At 38.5% G+C, this 20002-nt stretch overlaps 1 protein-coding gene across 2 annotated transcripts in view; it reads left to right on the top strand.

The window, feature by feature from the left end:
- The first annotated feature begins 268 nt into the window (after window positions 1–268).
- The window catches only part of GABRG2 (gamma-aminobutyric acid type A receptor subunit gamma2), a 61713-nt gene continuing 41979 nt past the window's right edge, over window positions 269–20002 (top strand). Inside the window, exon 1 of one of the 2 annotated variants that reach the window (XM_071443136.1) lies at window positions 269–1101. In XM_071443136.1, coding sequence (XP_071299237.1) covers window positions 995–1101 — 107 coding nt within the window. In that variant the 5' untranslated portion in view covers window positions 269–994. The remainder of the gene's footprint in view (window positions 1102–20002) is intronic. The other variant, XM_071443135.1, reaches the window with a different exon arrangement.

Below are 20002 nucleotides of genomic sequence, written 5' to 3'. Positions count from 1 at the left end.
ATTTGGGATTCTGGTGCCAAAATTTGGCAGCATTCATCTTCCATAGTCCTCTAGTGTTTCCCCTCTGGCCAGGAAGTGTTTCCTGTGTCTGTGTAGCCTCTTTTATTAGGGGGAGGGGAGAGAAAAACCTTGCATATTCCCCCTGATCCTATCACACACTAAATCACCTCATTCATACTGACTCCACCAATGCTGCTTTCCCCATTTCCTGAGTTACTTAGCAACAACCATCCCTCCCTTTTCCACTCCCCCATCCAACCTTTCATTTTTTCCCCCTTTGCAATCACGATTTCCACGCTGTTTAGAAAAATGAGGATGCTCAGCAGCATAGGGCGAGCTTTTCCTTCCAACCTCCTTTTTTATGCCTGCCAAATCCTTCTCAGCTCCAAAATGAAAATCCAGGCTGCCTGCATATGTGTAATCAAAGGTTAAAAAGCACCCTGGCTGACACCACGCATGTGTTAATCTGTGCTGCAGCAGAGTGCATCATTTCCACTTTGACCTCAGAGTTAATCTGCATTCAGGCAGCAGCTCCATTGCTTTATTCTTTTTTTTTTCCCCTCTCATTTACTCTTTGTTGCTTTATTGGATTTTCCTGCATGTGTGTCGGCGGTTCCGTAAATGTGTATGTGCTCCTTTCCTTGATGTTTTTATTCTGTGAGCGTCTGTGATTTTCGCTTTTTGTTTGGGTTTCATTTTTTTCTTTTCTCCCAATTATATTATTTCCCTAGATTTGGAAGCTGCTGCCTGCTGCCAGAGCTGACGTTTTCTGATTATATCTGTAAAGGGCTTGTGCAGATCTAATTTCTCTCCCCCTGCATATTAATTCCTGCAGCTGGGCGCAATGTCTCATCCCACTGACGGGACCTGGTAGGGAGGAGGGAGAACTACTACCAAAAAAAAAAAAAAATTAAAGAAGGGGACGGATCCATCTGCAACCGAGAGGAAAGGGGGAAAAAAGCTGGGGGGGGGGGGTGGGGGGGCTGGAATAGAGATGATTCCTCCAAATCCAACAAGCCTGGGGAGCACTGCATTCTTGAATCCTGCATTTTCTCTCAAAATGATGGTGTGGGCACTTCTGTTCTTCTCTCTCATCCAGTGGTAAGATGTGCTTTCTGATTCTGTTTGGGAGGGTGGGGGGAGAGGGAGGGCTGGGGGGGGTGAAGAATCTGCGAATTTGCTGAGCTGTCGTGAGAATGCCAGAGGTTTGGACAGTGGCATTGCATTCATCCATCTCTAGCAGCTGAGATCTTGGAATGTTTTATTTCTCTTACAATTGTTGTCGCTCTGACATGGACAGAGGGAGGGTGAGCGGCGGGTGTGTGTGATGGTGGTACATGCCGGGCTGTTCATAGAATTTGGTGCCATATTAATGAAGCCCTTTATCTCTGAATTAATCGCTTGCTCCGGTGCACGGAGCTGTGTTTTGCGGGCACAATGTCCGTGCATTCCTGCTTGTTTTCCCGGAGCGGGCAGCCCCATCATGGCTGTGCGGGGCTGCGCGGCGGGCGCGGGCAGGGCTGGGTACCAAGGACAGGGATGCGGGTCCCGCACGGCTCCTCCCGGCTCCGCACGGCTCCCCGGGCTCCCTCGCAGCTCCCCCGGCTCCGCACAGCTCCTCTGGGTCCCTCTGAGCTCCCCCGTGTCCCTCAGAGCCCCAGCATCCCCAGGTGCGGGCGGCCGCAGCTCCCCAGGGGATGCGATAGTTTTGGGGTTGAATGTTTCCAGCTGGATGTTCCCAGCACACCCGGCTCGTTCTGCTGCATGTGTGTGCATCACGCACCGAAACGGAAAGGGGTGAAAATCCCACAGCACAGGAAGCAGGAGTTCATATGTGGATGAGCAGAAAGTGGAGGGCGGGAGAATTGCTGCAGTGCCAAGCTTTGCGCCGGAGCAGACATTCCTGCAAAAATGTGTGGACTGTGCTTCTAACAGGTTAGATGAGGCAAAATCTGTGCACGGCAGAGAGTGGGGCCTTCCAAGAGGGAACAGACCCCTCCCCACAGCTGCACAAGCCATGTTGTCACTGAGACCTTCCACAAGTTAGTGCCCACTCTGCTACTACTAATGCGAGATTCACAGAGGCTTCGCAAATTTTCCTTCTTTCCCCTTCCTTCCTTTTACATGGACACTACCATACCAAAAAGTGGGTTCATTCTCTTTGTTTCTCTCTATTGTTTGGTTTATTTTTCTTTTTCTTTTCTTTTTCTTTTTTTTTTTTTTTTTTAATGTAAAATCAGACTTCATACCTTCAATGGTAGGATCTTAGTTCTAAGCCAAATAAAAGGCCAAAATGTTTGGCCAGGGAAATGAAAAGTTGCTAGGTTTTCAAGTAACTTTTTCCCACACAAAAAGAACTTTGTAAAGAATTCCTGTGAGAACAAACTAAAAGTGGTTGAAAATTGAGTAGAAAATGAGAAAACTCAGTGAGCCAACCATGAGGGTACTTTGGTGTTGGGAGTAAGACAGATGTGAGGTATTTTTGACCTTTATAAAACCAGTTATGATTACTACCTGCATACAAAAATGGAAAAGTCAATTTTTAAAGGATTTTATGATGGGTTTTCATATTATTTTGACATAAAACTTCCACTAAAATAATCCCAGATACTTATTTTAGCACGCTTCCTTCTTTTCACTCATCTTTCAGAAAAGCATCGCCTGAGAGGAATTTTGCCAAAATTATTTCATAAGCTTTAAAAGAAACCCTTCATAATGCAACTTATAGTTTTAGCTCAACAAAAGTTCTGTATTCTGTTCACAGCTATCTGATAGCCAAGATGGTTTCTTTTCACAGCCTCCTGACCTCATAATTTTGAAGAATAAATCATACACTGAGAAATAATAGCTACAAGTAAAGTGAAAATTATTCTCAGTGCTTCACAGAAACATTTTAAATGAGTCAATATGCATATGTGATTTTAATTCTAACAATCAGGACATTTTCCTCCTCCCATTGTGGAAGAAGCCTTGTTATTAGTTTTGGAAACTCAAGGACCAAGATAGGGTTATAAAAGTTGAACTTGGATACCATTTATTTAAAGCCAAGATGATAGGTTTTCTTTGTTAAAAACTCATCAAACACTTCAGAAAGAGAGGTTTATTATTGTATTGTGTGTCACTTTTCAGGACACTGAAATTTAGAAAGGCCAATTGAACACTAACAAAGATGCTCCATGTTAAACATCTGAATAAATGTATTGACATCAATCAGAACACACACAGAAGTTTAAGTATTCACAACATTTGATCAAAGTATTGATTACCATTACTGTGCAGAAATTTAAACCCTGTTAATACAAAAAATTACTATATAGGGAAATTTATTGTTGCAAAATCATTAATATTTAGAAGATTGAGGAAAGAAGAGGAAAGTTGAGACACCACTCAGGCATTAATGCAAGCAGCTAAAATTCCAGCATTAGCTCCAGTAAAACATGAATGAACTCAGAAAAAATGTCCCTTTACAATACTGTAGTATTTTATCTTTAGAAAATTTGTATCAGTTTTATGAAATGCACAAAGTACATCCTTACAACTGGGCACACTAAAGTTTCAGGTAGTGCTTTTTACCAGTTGGTTTCTCAAGATTCATAACTGGACTGCAAACTTCTTGCACAAATTTCCCTCCTCCTCTCACCCCTTAGATCAGTGTCACAGCAGTGTGCAGTCCATCACATGGGCTTGGAGCTGTGCTCAGTGAATATTGGTCAGATCAAGCTCCCAATTTCTGAAAATTGTACATAAAAAATCCACAGATCAAAAGACAATTTAAAATTATTTAAGAAAATATACTTGTACACCTGATGGGGTTTAATCAGAACCAATTATTTGATGGTCCTCATCAAACAAACAACATGTATTTAAAACATTACATGTAATAGAAATCACCAGCAAAGTTTCAAAATATTTAAAGCTGTACTCTGCACGCTTCTTATATATGGGGTTTATCAATTATTTTTGCACAGCTTTAACAAACTGCCACCAAAAGCTACATAATACAGTGGAAAATAATGTTCAGATGGGGAATGTGGGACTTTTTTTCCACTTGTTTGTGCCCAAGTAGTTTCATGGCAATATTTTTATGCTGCAACTACATGCCTAAAATTGAAGACTGTCAAGACTGATCAAAAAAACCCTATAAACAAAGCAATCATTTTAGCATCAAAATAGTCTGGTGCCTAAGTGAATACATTAGTAAATTAATGAACACGTGTGTAAATAAAATTCTTTTGCTCTGGTAAAATGATGTGATACAATAACAAGAATATCCTTCATATGGACAGTCACTTAGAATTACTGTAAAACTTGCCAATATCAGTTTGGTGTAAATCCTGCAGCCATAGTTATTAAGACTTTGCCAATAATTTCTCAGTGTGTAACACTGACACTAAGCCAGAGGTCCCATTACTGGAATAAGGAGTTGCTCAACAAGAGGCAATTTCTCACCTCCCAAGGATTGGTCCCCTTTGAAGAAGTGTCATGATAGAAGATGTGGATCTAAGAGCTGTTAAAATATGACTTTATCCTTATCTCTGATACCATGAAACTGAATATTTCATACACTCCAGTGTTTGGATCAGCAGAGCTAAAGCTGTGTGGACACAGGTCCTGCACTGTTTGACCATGTCAGGGGGAGCAAGGCCTGCCTGTGAGGTTTTCATGGCCATGCTGCATTCCTGACCGCTGGGAGCTGCAATGCTGGGACACAAACTTAGAACAGCTATTATTGTCATAAAAACAGTACCAAAACTACTGACCTAAAGTAGATTTGAAAATGAGGTTAAATTCGATTGTTTACAACTTGATGGGGTAAAAAAACAAACTACAGACACTGTTTCCCTACTTGAAAATATATGATTCAGAAATGTGGATGAAACCCTTTGACTAACTTCTGCTGTAGTGACTAAACCACCTAAACATAACCTGCATGCCAAAACTCATGCACTCCAAAATACTCCAGTGAGTATGGAAAACAATGTTAGACTCCTTTCAGAAAGTTTGAATCTTCGAAAATTATAAAAATAAAAAGTGAAAGCTGCTAATAAAAAACTATAGAAACTAACTACAATAAAAATATCTTAGGAAATTATTAAGCTCTTTTAATGTAATATTTCCCATACTATTCATATTATATGTCTTCTTCATGGCCATCCAAATCATGCCTTAGGGTCTTTAGGGTTTAAAATGTTCATGATTAATGGTAATCTGGAAAAAATATCTAGATTATTTGGATTGTGTTTGTATTGGTTTCATTTATACTACATTCAGTCTATTGACATATATCATTAAATTCTGTAGCAGTTGCACAAAAATTTAAAAGGGAAGAGGAGTGAATAGATGAAAGACAAAGAAGCAAATGTCTGGTCAAGGGGAACTCTTTCCAAGTCTCAGTCCCAGTACAATTAAACTCCTATATGCTTAAGTAATGACCACCACTTTCTCCAATGGAGAACTGAATTGTCAATTGAATAATGAATTATTAAATTATTAGACAGAGCATTAGACACAGGTGACCAGTAACAGATGCACATACATAGGATGGTTGATTCCTTACAGTACCTTGCAGACATACATTCCAGTAAGCTCCAAAGCAGAGGCAGTTCTAAGGTCAGTAGCTGTGCCTGGCACTGTCCTGCAGAGAGATGCAGTGGCTCATTTGGAGCTGGCTCAGTCCCTTCAGCCTTCCCCTTGTCACAGGGAGTGTGAGCCACTCTGGCTGTAAAATATAGATGATGATATTATTATTATTATTATTATTATTATTATTATTATTATTATTATTATTATTATTATTATTATTATTATTAATAATAATAATAATAATAATAATAATAATAATAATAGTAATTACTACATATATAGTCCTACATTCTTTTAGGGTGATAATTTGATGACCTATTTTTTAGCATTCATGGGGGATAATTGGAGTGTTCTGGGGGTCTCTCTTGGTGCAGTCTGAACTGCAGCTTTGCAGACCATGGCACCTGCAGCCCCACTGACAGAAACCTTTAATGCAGAGGGAGAGGTGGTTAGTGTGAGACTGGCAGTGAGTTGTGTAAGACTGCAAGTGAAGAACAAAGTGGAACTGGAGGGTGGATTAATGTGAATTCAAGCTCAGAAAATCACAGAATCACTGAATCATTAGGGTTGGAAAGGATCTCTGGAGATCATCCAGTCCAACCCCCCTGCCAAGGCAGGGTCACCTGGAGAGGTGACACAGGAAGGTGTCCAGGTGGGTTTGGGATGTCTCCAGAGAGGGAGACTCCAGGAACCTCCCTGGGTGGCTGTTCCAGGGCTCTGCCACCCTTAACATAAAGAAGTTCTTCCTCACATTGAGGTGGAATTTCTTGTGTTTCTGTTTATGGCCATAACTCCTTGTCCTATTGCTGGGCACCACTGAAAAGAATCTGGACACATACATATAAACACAGAGATAAGAAAAATACCCCCAAAACCTGATACAGGATGTCAGAGGGTTTTTTTTTCATTGTTATGCTCTACAGCTTATTTAATGTAGCTCTTTTAAAAACATTTTTTCTTTTAACATGAATGATAAGATAGAATTGTCCATTTTCCCAGTTTTGCCTACTAAGAAACCAACATCATATCCAACACTAATGCTGAAAATCTCAGCAGTTCTTGGAATCTTCTCACATGGCAAGGCCTCATTTTATCCTCAGTAATTCCTGTCCCACTGAAGTCAGTCTGTTGCTGAGGAAAGCCAGGGCATATCCAGTATAGATTCATACAGGTAGTTTTGTGCTTATCTAAGAACTGGGAAATCACCCAAAGTTAAATTACAACTCAGTAAGGATCTTCAAAAAGGGTATCTTACACTGCATAATGCTTTTGCAGAAAGCTCTCAACCTACATTCCAGCTGATTTACAATACCTCTAAATATTTTTTCCTTCATTTCTTCTTTTTTATTTTATACAGATGATCAGCTAAAACCTCACACTCCACTTCAGACCACAGACTGTAATGCAAATTGATCTTAAATGGCACATAAGTCTTTCCCTGGCCTTCTGGACAAAAAGGAATTTCTCCATTCTAGAAAATGAGCTGTTTTCTCTGAATGGAACTCCTGAACAAGCACCAGGGAGGCTTTTTGAGAATATAGGAGAAAGAGATGTATTCATTTTCTTTTTAGAAAAGATATGACAGCTGACAATAGCAAAGGACATCCAGATAACTTCACTGGAAGTAGATGTAACTTTCTGGGCTCAAAGCAGGAAGCTGTTTACTTCATACAAGACATGTTTCTTATTCAGTGAATAAAAAGACCTCAGGAAGTACCAGGAAAGAACCATAAATTCCAGAAAAAAAGAGCCCACTACCATAGTCATGTATCTATAATTATTATTAGGTAAGGAAGGTCCTTTCTCATGGAATGAGACTAAAACTCATTGAGCACCGATGAAACTAGGGACTACAACTGCCCCTAGGGAAAACATCCAACTCACAAAAACCAGGGTGAAGAGAAATTTTAGATGCTAGAGAGATGAGAAAGGGACAGTATAAAATGTCCATTGTAGATGTACTGATCTCTTTAGACTCAATTTGGTGAGTGACTTTTGATGACTTTAAACTTAGGATTACCGCATGCTTCTTTGTGATAATGGATTTTGGCCTAAATTGTCATGGTGCTGTAAGGAGCAGAGTGTGAGAGTCTGAATTCACCTAGAGTGTATTCTTGTGGAGGTGTAATGTCTTTAAGGGCATTTTATTTAGGTGAGCACCTACCTCAGAAGAGCTCTGGTGCAGTAAGTGTGAGCTTTGCTGTTTGAATTGGGTCAGCTTTCCTATTTTAATGTCCAGAAGTAACCTGCTCATTTGATTCTTCTAATGAAGAAGATATTTCGCTTTGCATTAAGCCAAGAACTGAAAAAAACCATCAAAATAGAAAATAACATTAATTGCTTTTAAATTTTTCATATGAAGTGGTTAGAACATAATTTCTATCAGAATGTGTAACCATCTCCTTCAATGTGAGAAATTTACAAAAGGACTATAGGGGTTTTTTTTCATCCATATGAAAAAAGAGTGGGTGAGGGGAGATACATATTTTCACAAGTTCCAACACCTGCCAACTGGCTCAGACAAACTGAGGTAAAAGAGGGGTGATGGTGGTAGGCTGAAGAAAACTCTTGAGAGAATAGTGAGGATTATATCTAGTGTGATTCTGGGGTATTTGTATGGTTGCAACAAAAAATTAATATGCAAGTCTTGTCAGACTGAATATTGGGTATTCAGTCTGACACACGGTGATATCCTCTTATTTATATAACAGTAATATTTTTAACACAACTGCTGTCAAAAAAGGAGGCTTTAATGCTGATGAAAACCACCAGTGACTGCATAAGCAGAAGAGAAATGTAACAAATACCTTCCCATGTAAATGAGTACCTCAGCTGCATAATGTTTTTTCATGTGATGTCCTAAGCAACACAGAAAAAGTTGACTACAGCAGCTTTACTTGTTCTCTCTTACATAAAGGACATAGAGCACGCAATGGTATGATCCCTGGCTGAAAACTTACAAAAATGTTTTTCTTCTTAATAAGTGGGGTGATGCAGAGCCCAAATATTTATATAGATTCAGGGAGAAGAAAAATATTTAAAATCCATTAAACTCAGTGATAGCACTCCATTATAGAAAATCTCTAGCTGCATGTTTCTGAAAGAGGAGAGATTTTGTGCCCTTATCTTTTGCTCTTACCCTCTGCTGTTGGCAGCTGCCAGATGCAAAATGCATGGCACAAAACACCACTGATTTGACCCAGAGTAATGAATGAATTATGGTTACAGCAAAGTGATAGCAGGCAAGAGAAAGTCAGTAAATCATACAAGAATCTTAGTGCAACAGTTGATCACCTCTAAAAAAGAAAATCAATATTGTTTAAAACATTTTCATATCTTGAGGATCAGTTCTATTTTTTTCAGATTTAGTGTAAGGACATTTTCACACATATTCAGTAAAGAACAACACAATGTGTAGGCCTAGCTGTGAAATCTGGCCATTGTGTATGAAACTAAATATTAGTCTTACAAGATAGACCTTTCATCTGTTTGCAGACAGCCAGCAAAACATTAAAGAAATATCATTTTTACCATACCTAAACCAACATACACAGATTATTACCAAAAATAAAAGATCTATATATGTAAAAAAGGTATTTAAAATAAATGAAGGATAATAATGATCTTTTGGAAGGGATGGAATAAGAAGTTATTTATTTTTTATGCTTGCATAAGCTCTTTCTAGATGATGCAGGTAGTCATGTATGAAATTGTATTTTTTACTGAATGTCATCTTGGACTTTGATGTAAACCCTTGAGATAAAAGGCCACCTTTCCTTCTGAGCTATTTATCTTCAACTTTTTGAATGCTCCATGTTCTGCTGAAAAATACTTCTGGTTCTAAACATTTACGAGAAATGCCCCTTAAAGGGGATATCACACATACCCCTAATAACCATCTGCCAGAATTCCTGCCCCCACAAAAAAGTGGATAATATGAGAAAATGAATGCTTTCCTTCACTAGTGGCTCAATGTTGTATTGTGTAACACAAATAGCATGTTCTGGTCATATGAAGCTTTTGTTAATCCACAGCAAGATATCTTCAGATTCAAACAGAACTCTGCCTGCTGCAACAGATTGAGGATTATCCACTAAATACCACTTTCATTTAATTCCCTTAGATTATTTTCCAAGAGAGAGAAAAAGAGATAGCAGGAGGAAGAAGGAGGAAAAAAAACATTAAGAGAAATTAATCAGATAATGCTAGAAAACCTTACTAAACTAATCAATGTATTAGTCAATGTGTTATTAAGTGATGCACTTCTGGGACCCACTGAACCACACATATGTTTGCCAGGTCACCAAAGCAGAATGAGATGTGCCCATGATAACCAGGCACCAAGATCAGTTATCTCTTGGACATTTTGTGTACATCCCACTGAAGGGTGGCAGAGTTTGTGCTCTGCTTTTCCTCACCAAAAACTGGTGAAGACACAAGAGACTTCACACAACAAATTAACACTAAAAGGGCTTCAATCAGGTGGACAGCAGATACTGAAGCAGGCAAGGGAAAACAGCTTATCAAGAAGTCTGCAATGATTTTTTTCCCTCTGCTACCCTGATCAATGCCAAATGTTTCTACTTTTATAGCCCTAAGACTCATTCTTCCAAAATTTAAGCTTTTGAACTGTCTGTGCAGAAAAATAATCACCTGATCTCCCAAAAATCAACAACATAATTCTATATGTAAATCATCAGCTCATTTTTGTGAATGGACAATATTTTCAAGACAACTGTGGTACCATGGTGGCCCACACAGATAAAACAGGAAAGGCAAAGAGGTACACAAATTTCAGTGAATGACAAATGCCAACAAATAATTGATACATAATTAAAATTACAGTCAGCTTGACCTTCTTAGATGAATTACTGATAGCCCTTAGAGTTACTTAATTCAAGGAGTAAGGACTTCAGCTATGAGTCCAGGAAGGTTGCACACTTGCTGTGTATGAGTAAGAGTCAGAAGTGAACCTGGTCTGGAAGTGAATTATGAAGACCAGAATTATACAAAATTTATAATATAGTGACAAGAAGCCTGCTATGCTTCAAACAGAGAACAGGGGATTGGGAAGAATGAGTTATTATGTTCAAATTACCGAAGATGAGAAATGCAGAGCAGCCATTTGCATGAAGTGAAGACAGTGTGGGTATATGTTTTGGGAGTCAGAGAGCAGAGCCATTCCACACTTGAAGAAGAACACAAGAGGGAAAGCTGATAGTGGCTTCAGAAAGAAGAGGGGGTGTGTGACCCATGTAATAATATTAACACTGCCAAGAACTGTCTTAGTAGCTGATCTTGAATACTGAAAAGACACTTTTGGGTTCTCTATATGTAACTTAAGAGATGCATTCTGCTCCTTGAGGCAGTGAGGGATCAAACATGTCTGAGTATTAAAATTTTGTTTTGTAAAGGAGTAAAGAAGTCACTATTTTCTGGCAAGGTGAGGATTTGGAAGAGGGGAAGGTTACCAGCAGTCAAATACTTGGAGGTCCTTAGAATACAATTACAAATATTACTACTCTTTTAATGAAGCCAAATAATTAACCACTGTCACAGACCATGTTGTATTGAATAAACATATTGGATATTTGTAAGCTCTTTGGGGCAAGAACAATCCACAATACATTAATAATGCCTTTTCTCATTTTATTTCCTGGTTTCTAATGGAAATGCTAAAAAACCTCACTAAGCTGCTTTAAGGACTTATAGCATGCACATAAAATTACCTAAAACCTTAATAAGGCTCTAATGTAGCACATGAGATTAAAGTCATGACAAATCTTTTGGGCCAAATTCCTAAATTCCACGTCCAGCACAGCTAACAAGGCTATGAAAGCCATATTTAAATGGTGAACAACATGAAAATATTCTTCTCTGCACTGGTTCTTGTGATCCAGATTGACAGCTCTGCCTCCTTTATGTCAAAAGGTTGTAAATCTAAGGTACTGCTCTTTTGTCCAGGTGAGGACAGTTATCTTTCCTCTCACCACGTGCCAACAGCACCTCCAGGGACAGTTCATTGCTCTGAAATTAAATTAAGCAATTCCAAATTACCTGCTATTAATATCCAACCACTTTCAATGACTGTTGTATCCATTTAATGCATTTTAACCACTTAATAGCCAAGCACTTTTACTCTGGCACACCTCTTAATAAGGATTATTCCTATAATGAGTTCCAAAATTTACTATTCTGTCATCTAGGGACTATATGTGCGAAAACAACCCATATATAGATTTGATATTAAAAGAGAATATGAATAATTTTAGCCTTACTGATTCCAAAAAGTGGATTTTATTTTAGGCTTTGAAATAAAATTAATCTTTGGCCAGAAACCAAGAAATTCAGCTCTTACGGTAACTTTGAAAAAGTTCAGAGCATGTGAAGGCTTATGGTGAATACTAGAAGGGAAAGTTGTGAGCAGCTTTAATTATACAATTTATTAAGGAAGGAAAAAAAGAAAAGAAAGAGGAAAGGTACTATATCTCTAAAATAAATTCTTTTGTTACCATCCCCAAGGCTCTATCTCTCTTCATCTCTCTATAGTAGATAAGCATAGACATGATTAAATTCAATGCAACATATATTCAGACTAAATAATGAGAAAAATTTATTATCTGCAATCATTACCTGCATATGCAATGTTCTGAGCTCCTCAATAAAATAGTAATGAAAGGATTTAATGAAAAGCCCAGAAGTTTAATAGTCAAATTACCTCCAAACATAAATAGTGTATATTTTAAATAGCACCTCTCATTTTAGTTAACGAGCAGCAACTCCAAGTGGTAGGTAAACAATGTATTTCTTTAACAAAGATGCCATGTCTGCAATGACACCTTGGAAAACAGGCTGAGCCAGCTAAGCTGGGCTTCAGTTTTGCAAGGTTTTAAGCATTCAAGCCTTTATCCAGGAAGACACTTTCATTTGTGTTTAAATGTTTACCAACATGGTTTTCTGCACAAGGATTGGAATACTGAGCAGCTGGCAGTATGGAAAGCATAATCCTGGAAAATCTGACAGATATAAGCTAAAAGTGCAACATTTGCCAGCAAATGTATTCCATTTATGTCCTCTCTTCTAAATTATTTCTTTGGTAATCTGTCCTGGAAAACTGTAGAGCTTAGAATAGCACCTGTTTTTTATTAAACAAATTATCCTGAGATGTGTTTGCCAAATTCCCCAGGATCTCAGGAGGATAAATTGCATGCAGAGTTTTACTTCAGTGGTTTCCAGTGGAATTTCTTTTTATCAATACTCTGTCAGTTATTCTGCACAAGTCTGTAGCTCATAAAAAGCTGCTGGGTCTGCAGCAAGGGAAAACTGAAGATGGATTTATCCATATGGGAGATATGCTATGACTAGTGAAACATCTTCATCCTTAGCTTCTGCTCACCTCCCATTAATTTTAGGGGTTTGCAGATGTCCATCCTTACCTGATGGTCCCATCAGCATCTGCTCAAGTCAGGAAAGACTCCTGTTTTTAAAGAGTTTCTGATTATGCAGTTTGGGTAAGATCCAACAAAATCTCTGAAGCCTCATGGTGCCTCCTCTGATCATAGAAAATAGGGTCTGAAACCCTTTGCATTTTGCCAGTGAGCCTTTTCTGAGTTGCCATGAGGCTTTGTGCAGCTACCCTAAATTCCTTTGTGGACCTTGCTTCAGTGCTCACAACAAGTACAATCTCCATAAATGCCCCCACACGTAGCTGGTGCTTACATCTCTTCTGAGGAGACCCCACAGCTGGCATGGACTGATCCAAGATGACCTGGTCATGCCACATGGTAACATCTGCCTATCCCTGCTTGGTCTTTGAAGCTCCTTGCTGTTGTGCCATAGTGGCTGCCCTACAGAGTTCTGATGGAGCCAAGGAAACCTGATGAGGAACTGGACATTGTGGCCTGAATACAGGGATGCTCTGGTTTTCAGCTGAAACAGTCTTGCAGCACATTGAGTAGATCCTTTGACTTAGCCACAGTACAGAGCTGCAGGAGATGAGGAGACAAGGAGAAAAGAAAATCCTCTTATATAATCTCTCCAACTGAAGGAAATATTTTCATCACTGTATGTCTTTCTGGACTTTGTATCATTCTCTGTAGCATCTTCAGCACCCTGTATTATTCCATTTCTAAACATATTTTTAAACTCTAGCTACATGAGTCTACATCTCTTAGAAGAAACCTTAACATGGTTTCTTCTCTCCAGAAATATCAGAAATAAATTGGTAATAGTGCTGGATAAACTTGGCTCCTAATGCAGTGTTTCAAAATAATGCTTTTGGAATATGTCTATGGTTACATCCATACTACTACTGACCCTTGTAGCCAGTTATGCACATTAATCAAACCCACTCATAGCTTCTGCTTTTCCTTGGTTATTATTTTTATTCTTGCTCTCTTTTGCAGTTATGAGGCATACATCTTTCTCTAGCCCTGAATAACATCTACTTATAAAAGAAGTTTCTAGTATCTTTCTCTGTAAAATTTTCATTCCTTTTTACAAGGAAAAACTTCTCCGACCCTAATCGGAGCAATGACAATTTATAAAGTAAAATTCTATAATGCTGACAAGAGTAAAAAAAGGTATGCCAAAATATTTGTGGAGGAAAAAAAAGAATTCTGGGAGATAGATGTTTGTATGTGTATGGAATAGAAATTGCTCCTACTTTCCTGGTGTTTTGACGAGCCTTAATAGTCACATTCAAATGCAAGGGATGGGAAGATGGGCTTTGCAGTGATCATTATGCTAGCCCACTCAAACGTCAAAAACTTCAGAGCTAGGTAGAATTTGCATGTTATGTGCCTTACATTTTACTTACTGGAGATTGATAAAAAAAAGATAAAAAGATAAGACACTATGAGAACCCATACACAGTTTCTTCTCACTAAAATAAAATTACAGATTCACCATTATATTTATTACTTAGGACATTTAAAACAATTCAAAAATTTTTCAGAGAAAAGGTTCTGAAATTCTTGCATAAAAAGCTGAATAGAGTGAGATAGCTGAATATAGTTGAATAGTGAGATTGTTGGTCTATGGACTACATATCCAAAGTAAGCTTTTCAAAAAATTTTCAGGACCCCAGTGTCTCTTTTTGAAATTGTCTCTGGAAAAGTGGGGCATAAACAGGCAAGTAAGATGCAGCAGCTTTGCATCACAATTTATGTGATGATTTTTGGAAGCACCATGTGTGAACTGCAGCTTCAGCCCAGCAGCCCACCACAGGCACTGCTTTGCCCTGAGCCTGCACGGCCTCAGGACAGAGGCTTGTCAGTGTCTGAACTCCTCTTGACCTGCCCACAGCTCTGTTTTACTTGGTTTAGCTGCCACAGCCATTTATCTAATTGACCAGGCATCTATGGCTAATTTATTTGACTTTTTGTATGGTACAACCAGAGTTCTATTTAGACAATAATAACAAGCCCTGACTCCATGGGGAATGAGTTACTGACATCACTGTGCAGTGCTGAGAAATACAAGGCTACTACAACAGCAGAGGCATTGAGAGGTGGACTTGGAATGCAGCAGGGTAAAGGCAGGGTAGAGGCACAGAATCATGGAATCATTAAGGCTGGAAAAGGCTTCTAAAATCATTGAGTCCTGTCATTACCCCCACACTGCCAGGTTCACAATTAAAGTATGTCCCCAAGTATCACATCCACATGAATTGAATACTTCTGGGCTGGTGACTCCAGCACTGCCCTGGCAGTCTGTTCCAACGCCTGACAACCCTTCCAGTGAAGAAATTTTTCCTAACATCCAACCTAATCCTCCCGTGCTGCAACCTGGGGCTGTTCCCTCTTGTTCTGTCCATTGTTACCTGGCACAGGAGACTGACCCCCAGCTGGCTACAATCCCCTGTCAGGGAGATGTAGGGAGGGATAAGGTCCCCCCTAAGCCCCCTTTTCTCCAGGGTAAACAGGGTGAGTTGAGAAACCCTGCCTGGGTGCATTTTAGAGCACAGGTGCTGACAATCCTTACAGCCAGAAGCTGGTATGTTTATATGCCCCACAGGATTAAGGAGACACTGACATGAAGCCATCCTGATAGTACCAACCACCAAAGAAAGTCAATCAAAACAAATAAATTCCAGAGGGGAATTGCAGAACACTTGTTGACGATTTTCCTACTCAGCTGACATAGAGACATTAGTTTGCCACTTACATTCTTAATGTATCACACATCTACCCTGTTATCAGAACTAAATTCCACATCCACCTCTGCACAGTCTGTTTTATGAGCATGAGTGCAAACAGCGTCTTGCATGATATAAGTTGGTTTATGTGGGAACACATGGGTTACTATTGGTTACCATGCATTAAAAATGAAGATAAATCAGAACCATTGTTTAAAAAAGAAACAACAGAAACCAGTTTAATTTTCACCATTTGCTTACTCTTATTTTGTGAATGAATTAGCTACATCATGATGCAATTACAGACATGTGTATTGAGCAGCTATTTTCTGTTCATTCAGCTCTTTCTTCAGATGCATTTCTGTCTAAAAACATTCCAGTAATGATACTTCCATCATCTGAGAGAAGTAAGAATTATTAATACACTCAGAATAAACCTATACTAGTTTCACTTTTTTTTTGGCTCCCTAAACATTAAAGACTTATCTGACCCACTTGCTTTACCAACAATATGGCTTTAATGTTGCTGGTAAGCACAATGCCAAGTCATTCCCTAAGGAATGGTTAGGGATTGTTTCCTCCTCCAGCATCAGATGGTTCAGCATCATACACAGTCTTCATCAAACACAAATAGTAAGGGGCATTTATGTGCTTATTAATGTTGTAAAAATGGTTTACACTCACATGCAGAGAAGATATCACTTGGCTTAGCACAGCAAGTAGGACACCAGTCCTTTAGCTGGGGTAAGCATTCCATGCTCCTGGCTCCCAGCCCAACACTGGGAACACTTCATTATAGAGCTCTTCTGTGTGCTGAGAAGGAGAAGATGAGAATGAAAACACTCCCTGATAGATTTAATTCTAATAAGGATTTATATTCAGCTTAACGTGAATTTATGTTCAGCCTAACTTGAATTTATAGCTCATGCTAGTAGACCAATTTAAAAAAAAAGTGTTTTAAATTTGAAAAATGCTCAGGATTGCTACTCAATAACAAAACTGCTGACATTTCTAGCACCTCACATGTTTGTTTTTAAACACTGACAGATAGTGATGAGAAGATGACTACATCATGAATGATTCCAGAAGTGAATTCCTTCTGGGTGAAATTACCATGCAAACAAAATACAGAAAAAAATTGTGCAAGAATTTTGAAAAAAAACACAAATATGAGTTCCTTGAAGGGTACTACAGAACAAGAACCTATTTTTTCATTTCTCAAGTCTAATTGAGCAATAGGATTGGGGGTTTTGAGTTAATGTTTTTTAAATAGATGGCTGGAGGGCATCTATATTTTCCTAATCTTACTCACTGAGAAGAGAATTGAGCTTTTTAATTTATAGTGAGATTCTAGAGCAAACATTTATAAAAGCAATGTACATCATTGGGGAAGAGATATCACATGCAATACTAACAAATGACAATTATACACAATAAAACACTGCCAGAAAAAATGAAGTGAGCTCAAGCTAAAACTGACCTAGTCAAATCACATTTCAGTAATGGTTATTTACTCCTTCTCTTGAGAGTTGTTAGCTATAGTGGCAATCTACAGGAGCTGAGTAATAACAACAGGCAAAAATCCTGCTCCAAATGCCTTAGATTTTACATTCAGAGATGCATAGAATGGTTAAAAAACTTTGAAAAAGGAGAGAAGGGGATGGGATGGGATGGAAGAGGAATGGCCAAAAATGAAAGTAAAACAAAACAAAAAAACCTTCTAAGGTTCACATAATTCCAAGATTAAATCCTTTACACTTAGATATAGCTAGATACTTTCAGATAAAGCAGATCAACTCAAGCTAACCCTACACAGATGCAGAAGAAGAGAAATAGCTGTAGCTATTTCTCCCTTTTCTGTTTTTTTCTTATGCTTTTGCTCACTGCTAACACGAATATCCATAACCACAGTGAAAACAGATACAGAAGTAGGTTATATAACCTCCAGTAAATAAAATATAAAGAAACATAGTTATACAAAATTCCAGCTCAAAAAAAAAAAACAAAAAAAAAAAGAAAATTTGAAATAATCATCTTAAGTTATGGAGGCTTATCTGAATCATCTGATCACATCTGAGACTCCTCCAGAGCTCTAGTAACTATAAATGCTGCACTTCAAGCTCAGGCTGTTCAAAATGAATGATGTATGCCTGCTTCCATAATTATCTTTCTATTCCTTACTGGCCTAAAGTTTCCCTCATCTCTTTACACTTTGCTATCCTCCCTCGGGGTACAATACAATTCCTCTCCATACCCACGAGTTTTATATTGTGGTGTAATTCAGCTTTGCTTAATAACACCAATCTGTTCATACAGACCTGGAAATGTATGTCCATTATCAGTTTATTTAACAATATACCTCAATGGTCTGCTGGAGAACCAGATTCTAAGCTGGGTGCTGCATTTCAGCTTTTGGTTCTTTGCCAGAGCTGCTGACACTGCTCTCTGTTTCTGGTAATTTTTGTGACAACTGGCTGGGAGCCCATATTGTTGCAACTAGAAATATTTTAAAAGGGACAATAACCCTCATGGTCACTCATGACTTGAATCCAATCAGTTGTGCAATGCAAGAATTGCACTATAATTTTTCAGCACAGTGAACTAGAAAACACTGTAAATACTGCAAAGCAGAAGGTTTATTGTTAGCACTCTCAATAAATGCACTCTAAAGGGCTTTTTTAAAAAGTGTTTTCATGAACTGACAGAAATGAGACAAAACATAAACCAAGGTAAATTTTTCATTTTAAACCTTTCCTTATGAATGCTTACTGTAGCCAAATTCAGCTGAATCTGAAAATATGGAAAACAGATGTTTTAACAATAGTTACAAATAGCTAAAACTTATTACATCTTAAGTGCAGTAGTTAATGTGAGTGCATGTCTTGGGCAAGAGATCAAAGGACTGGAAGGTAGTCTGCTGTGGTTGACACCTTTATGGACACTGATACAAAGCCACCACTGCCTTGTAATATTTCAGAAATTTGTGAAGAGGTTTCAGAACTGGGCTGCTTTCCTCAAAATGGCTGGGAAGCACCAGTGAGGCTGCTGGGAGTTGCTGAATGACTACAGGAAACCTTGTAAAAATCCACAGCATGATCCATAGGTGTGTGCTGCCAGGTATCATCTCTTCAGGGGAGCAGAGTGCAAATGCTCACAGGAATCCAGACAGCCTTGAAACCTCAGGGCAGGCACAGCTTACAGGAATGACTGATTGCTGGCAGTTTGGGGCCTTCATGTTCAGTAAAGATGACTGAGAAGTCATTGCTGGGAGCATTCATTTGTGCTCCTCTAGTAATTTCTGGCTCTTAAAAAAACATTTTGAGACTTGTGTGCTCAGTCCCATAATCTAAGTGTTTCAGTTTTCCCTATTTCTTTATGAGAACTGTAATATTCTTTTAATAATTATTTTCATATGTGCTTCAGTGCCTCTATGTCTTAGGGATGACAGAAAAATTCAGGTTTGCTTTGTTTTAAATAATCATTTCATGCCAAGATTTTAACTACATTACATAATCTGAGTAATACATGGAATGATATCTGCAGCAGAAGCAGGAAATAAACTATCTTCTACAGGTGGCCTACCTAAAATCCACCCCACCCAAACCACTGAATAGAAGTAAAAATTATTTTCTTATCTCCTGTGAACTTCCTCAGCCTCCCTTACTACATGACTACAACAAATGGCCAAAATACAGCTTATACACCCTTGTAGCCTTTGCTGAAAACTCTGTGAATCCAGGATTTCAGACTCTTCTGGAACATTATAGCTTCATCCAGAATTGCAGCTGCAGCACAAATCTAGGTGAAGGGAGTAGGACTACAAGACAATTTCTCAGTGATTTCTTAGCCCACATTTTTCAAATTTATTTTCTGTTATGGAGCATCTGATAACTGACTGGATCTTCTCCTCTCTAAGAAAAGCATCTGAGTTTCCATCTTTGATGTGGGAAATTATTTGGGAAGAGATTAATCTTTGCATTACATGATTTGTACTCCTAATAAAATCAAAGTTTGGGTATTTTTGATGAACATTTCATAGCAAAATAGAAAATAGGTGCCATTTTTATGGCAAGAACAGAAACTCAGTCCTGCACATAGCCTTGGGATTTAAACAACACAAATGGACAGAACAGAAACACAAACAGGACAGGAGAATCCATGGCACAGCTTTGTGAAAGCACTTTCTGCTTCAATCAAGATATCTTTACTTAAAAAATGAGTCAGCAAGGGAGAATTTAGACACAGTCAGATTTCCAGAGACTGCATTCTCTTCCACATCTG

This window comes from Agelaius tricolor, unplaced genomic scaffold, assembly GCF_023055355.1.
Source record: "Agelaius tricolor isolate 1412-34295 unplaced genomic scaffold, bAgeTri1.0.p SCAF_18, whole genome shotgun sequence".
NCBI lineage: Eukaryota > Metazoa > Chordata > Aves > Passeriformes > Icteridae > Agelaius > Agelaius tricolor.
This window is presented reverse-complemented; position numbering and strand designations above follow the sequence as displayed.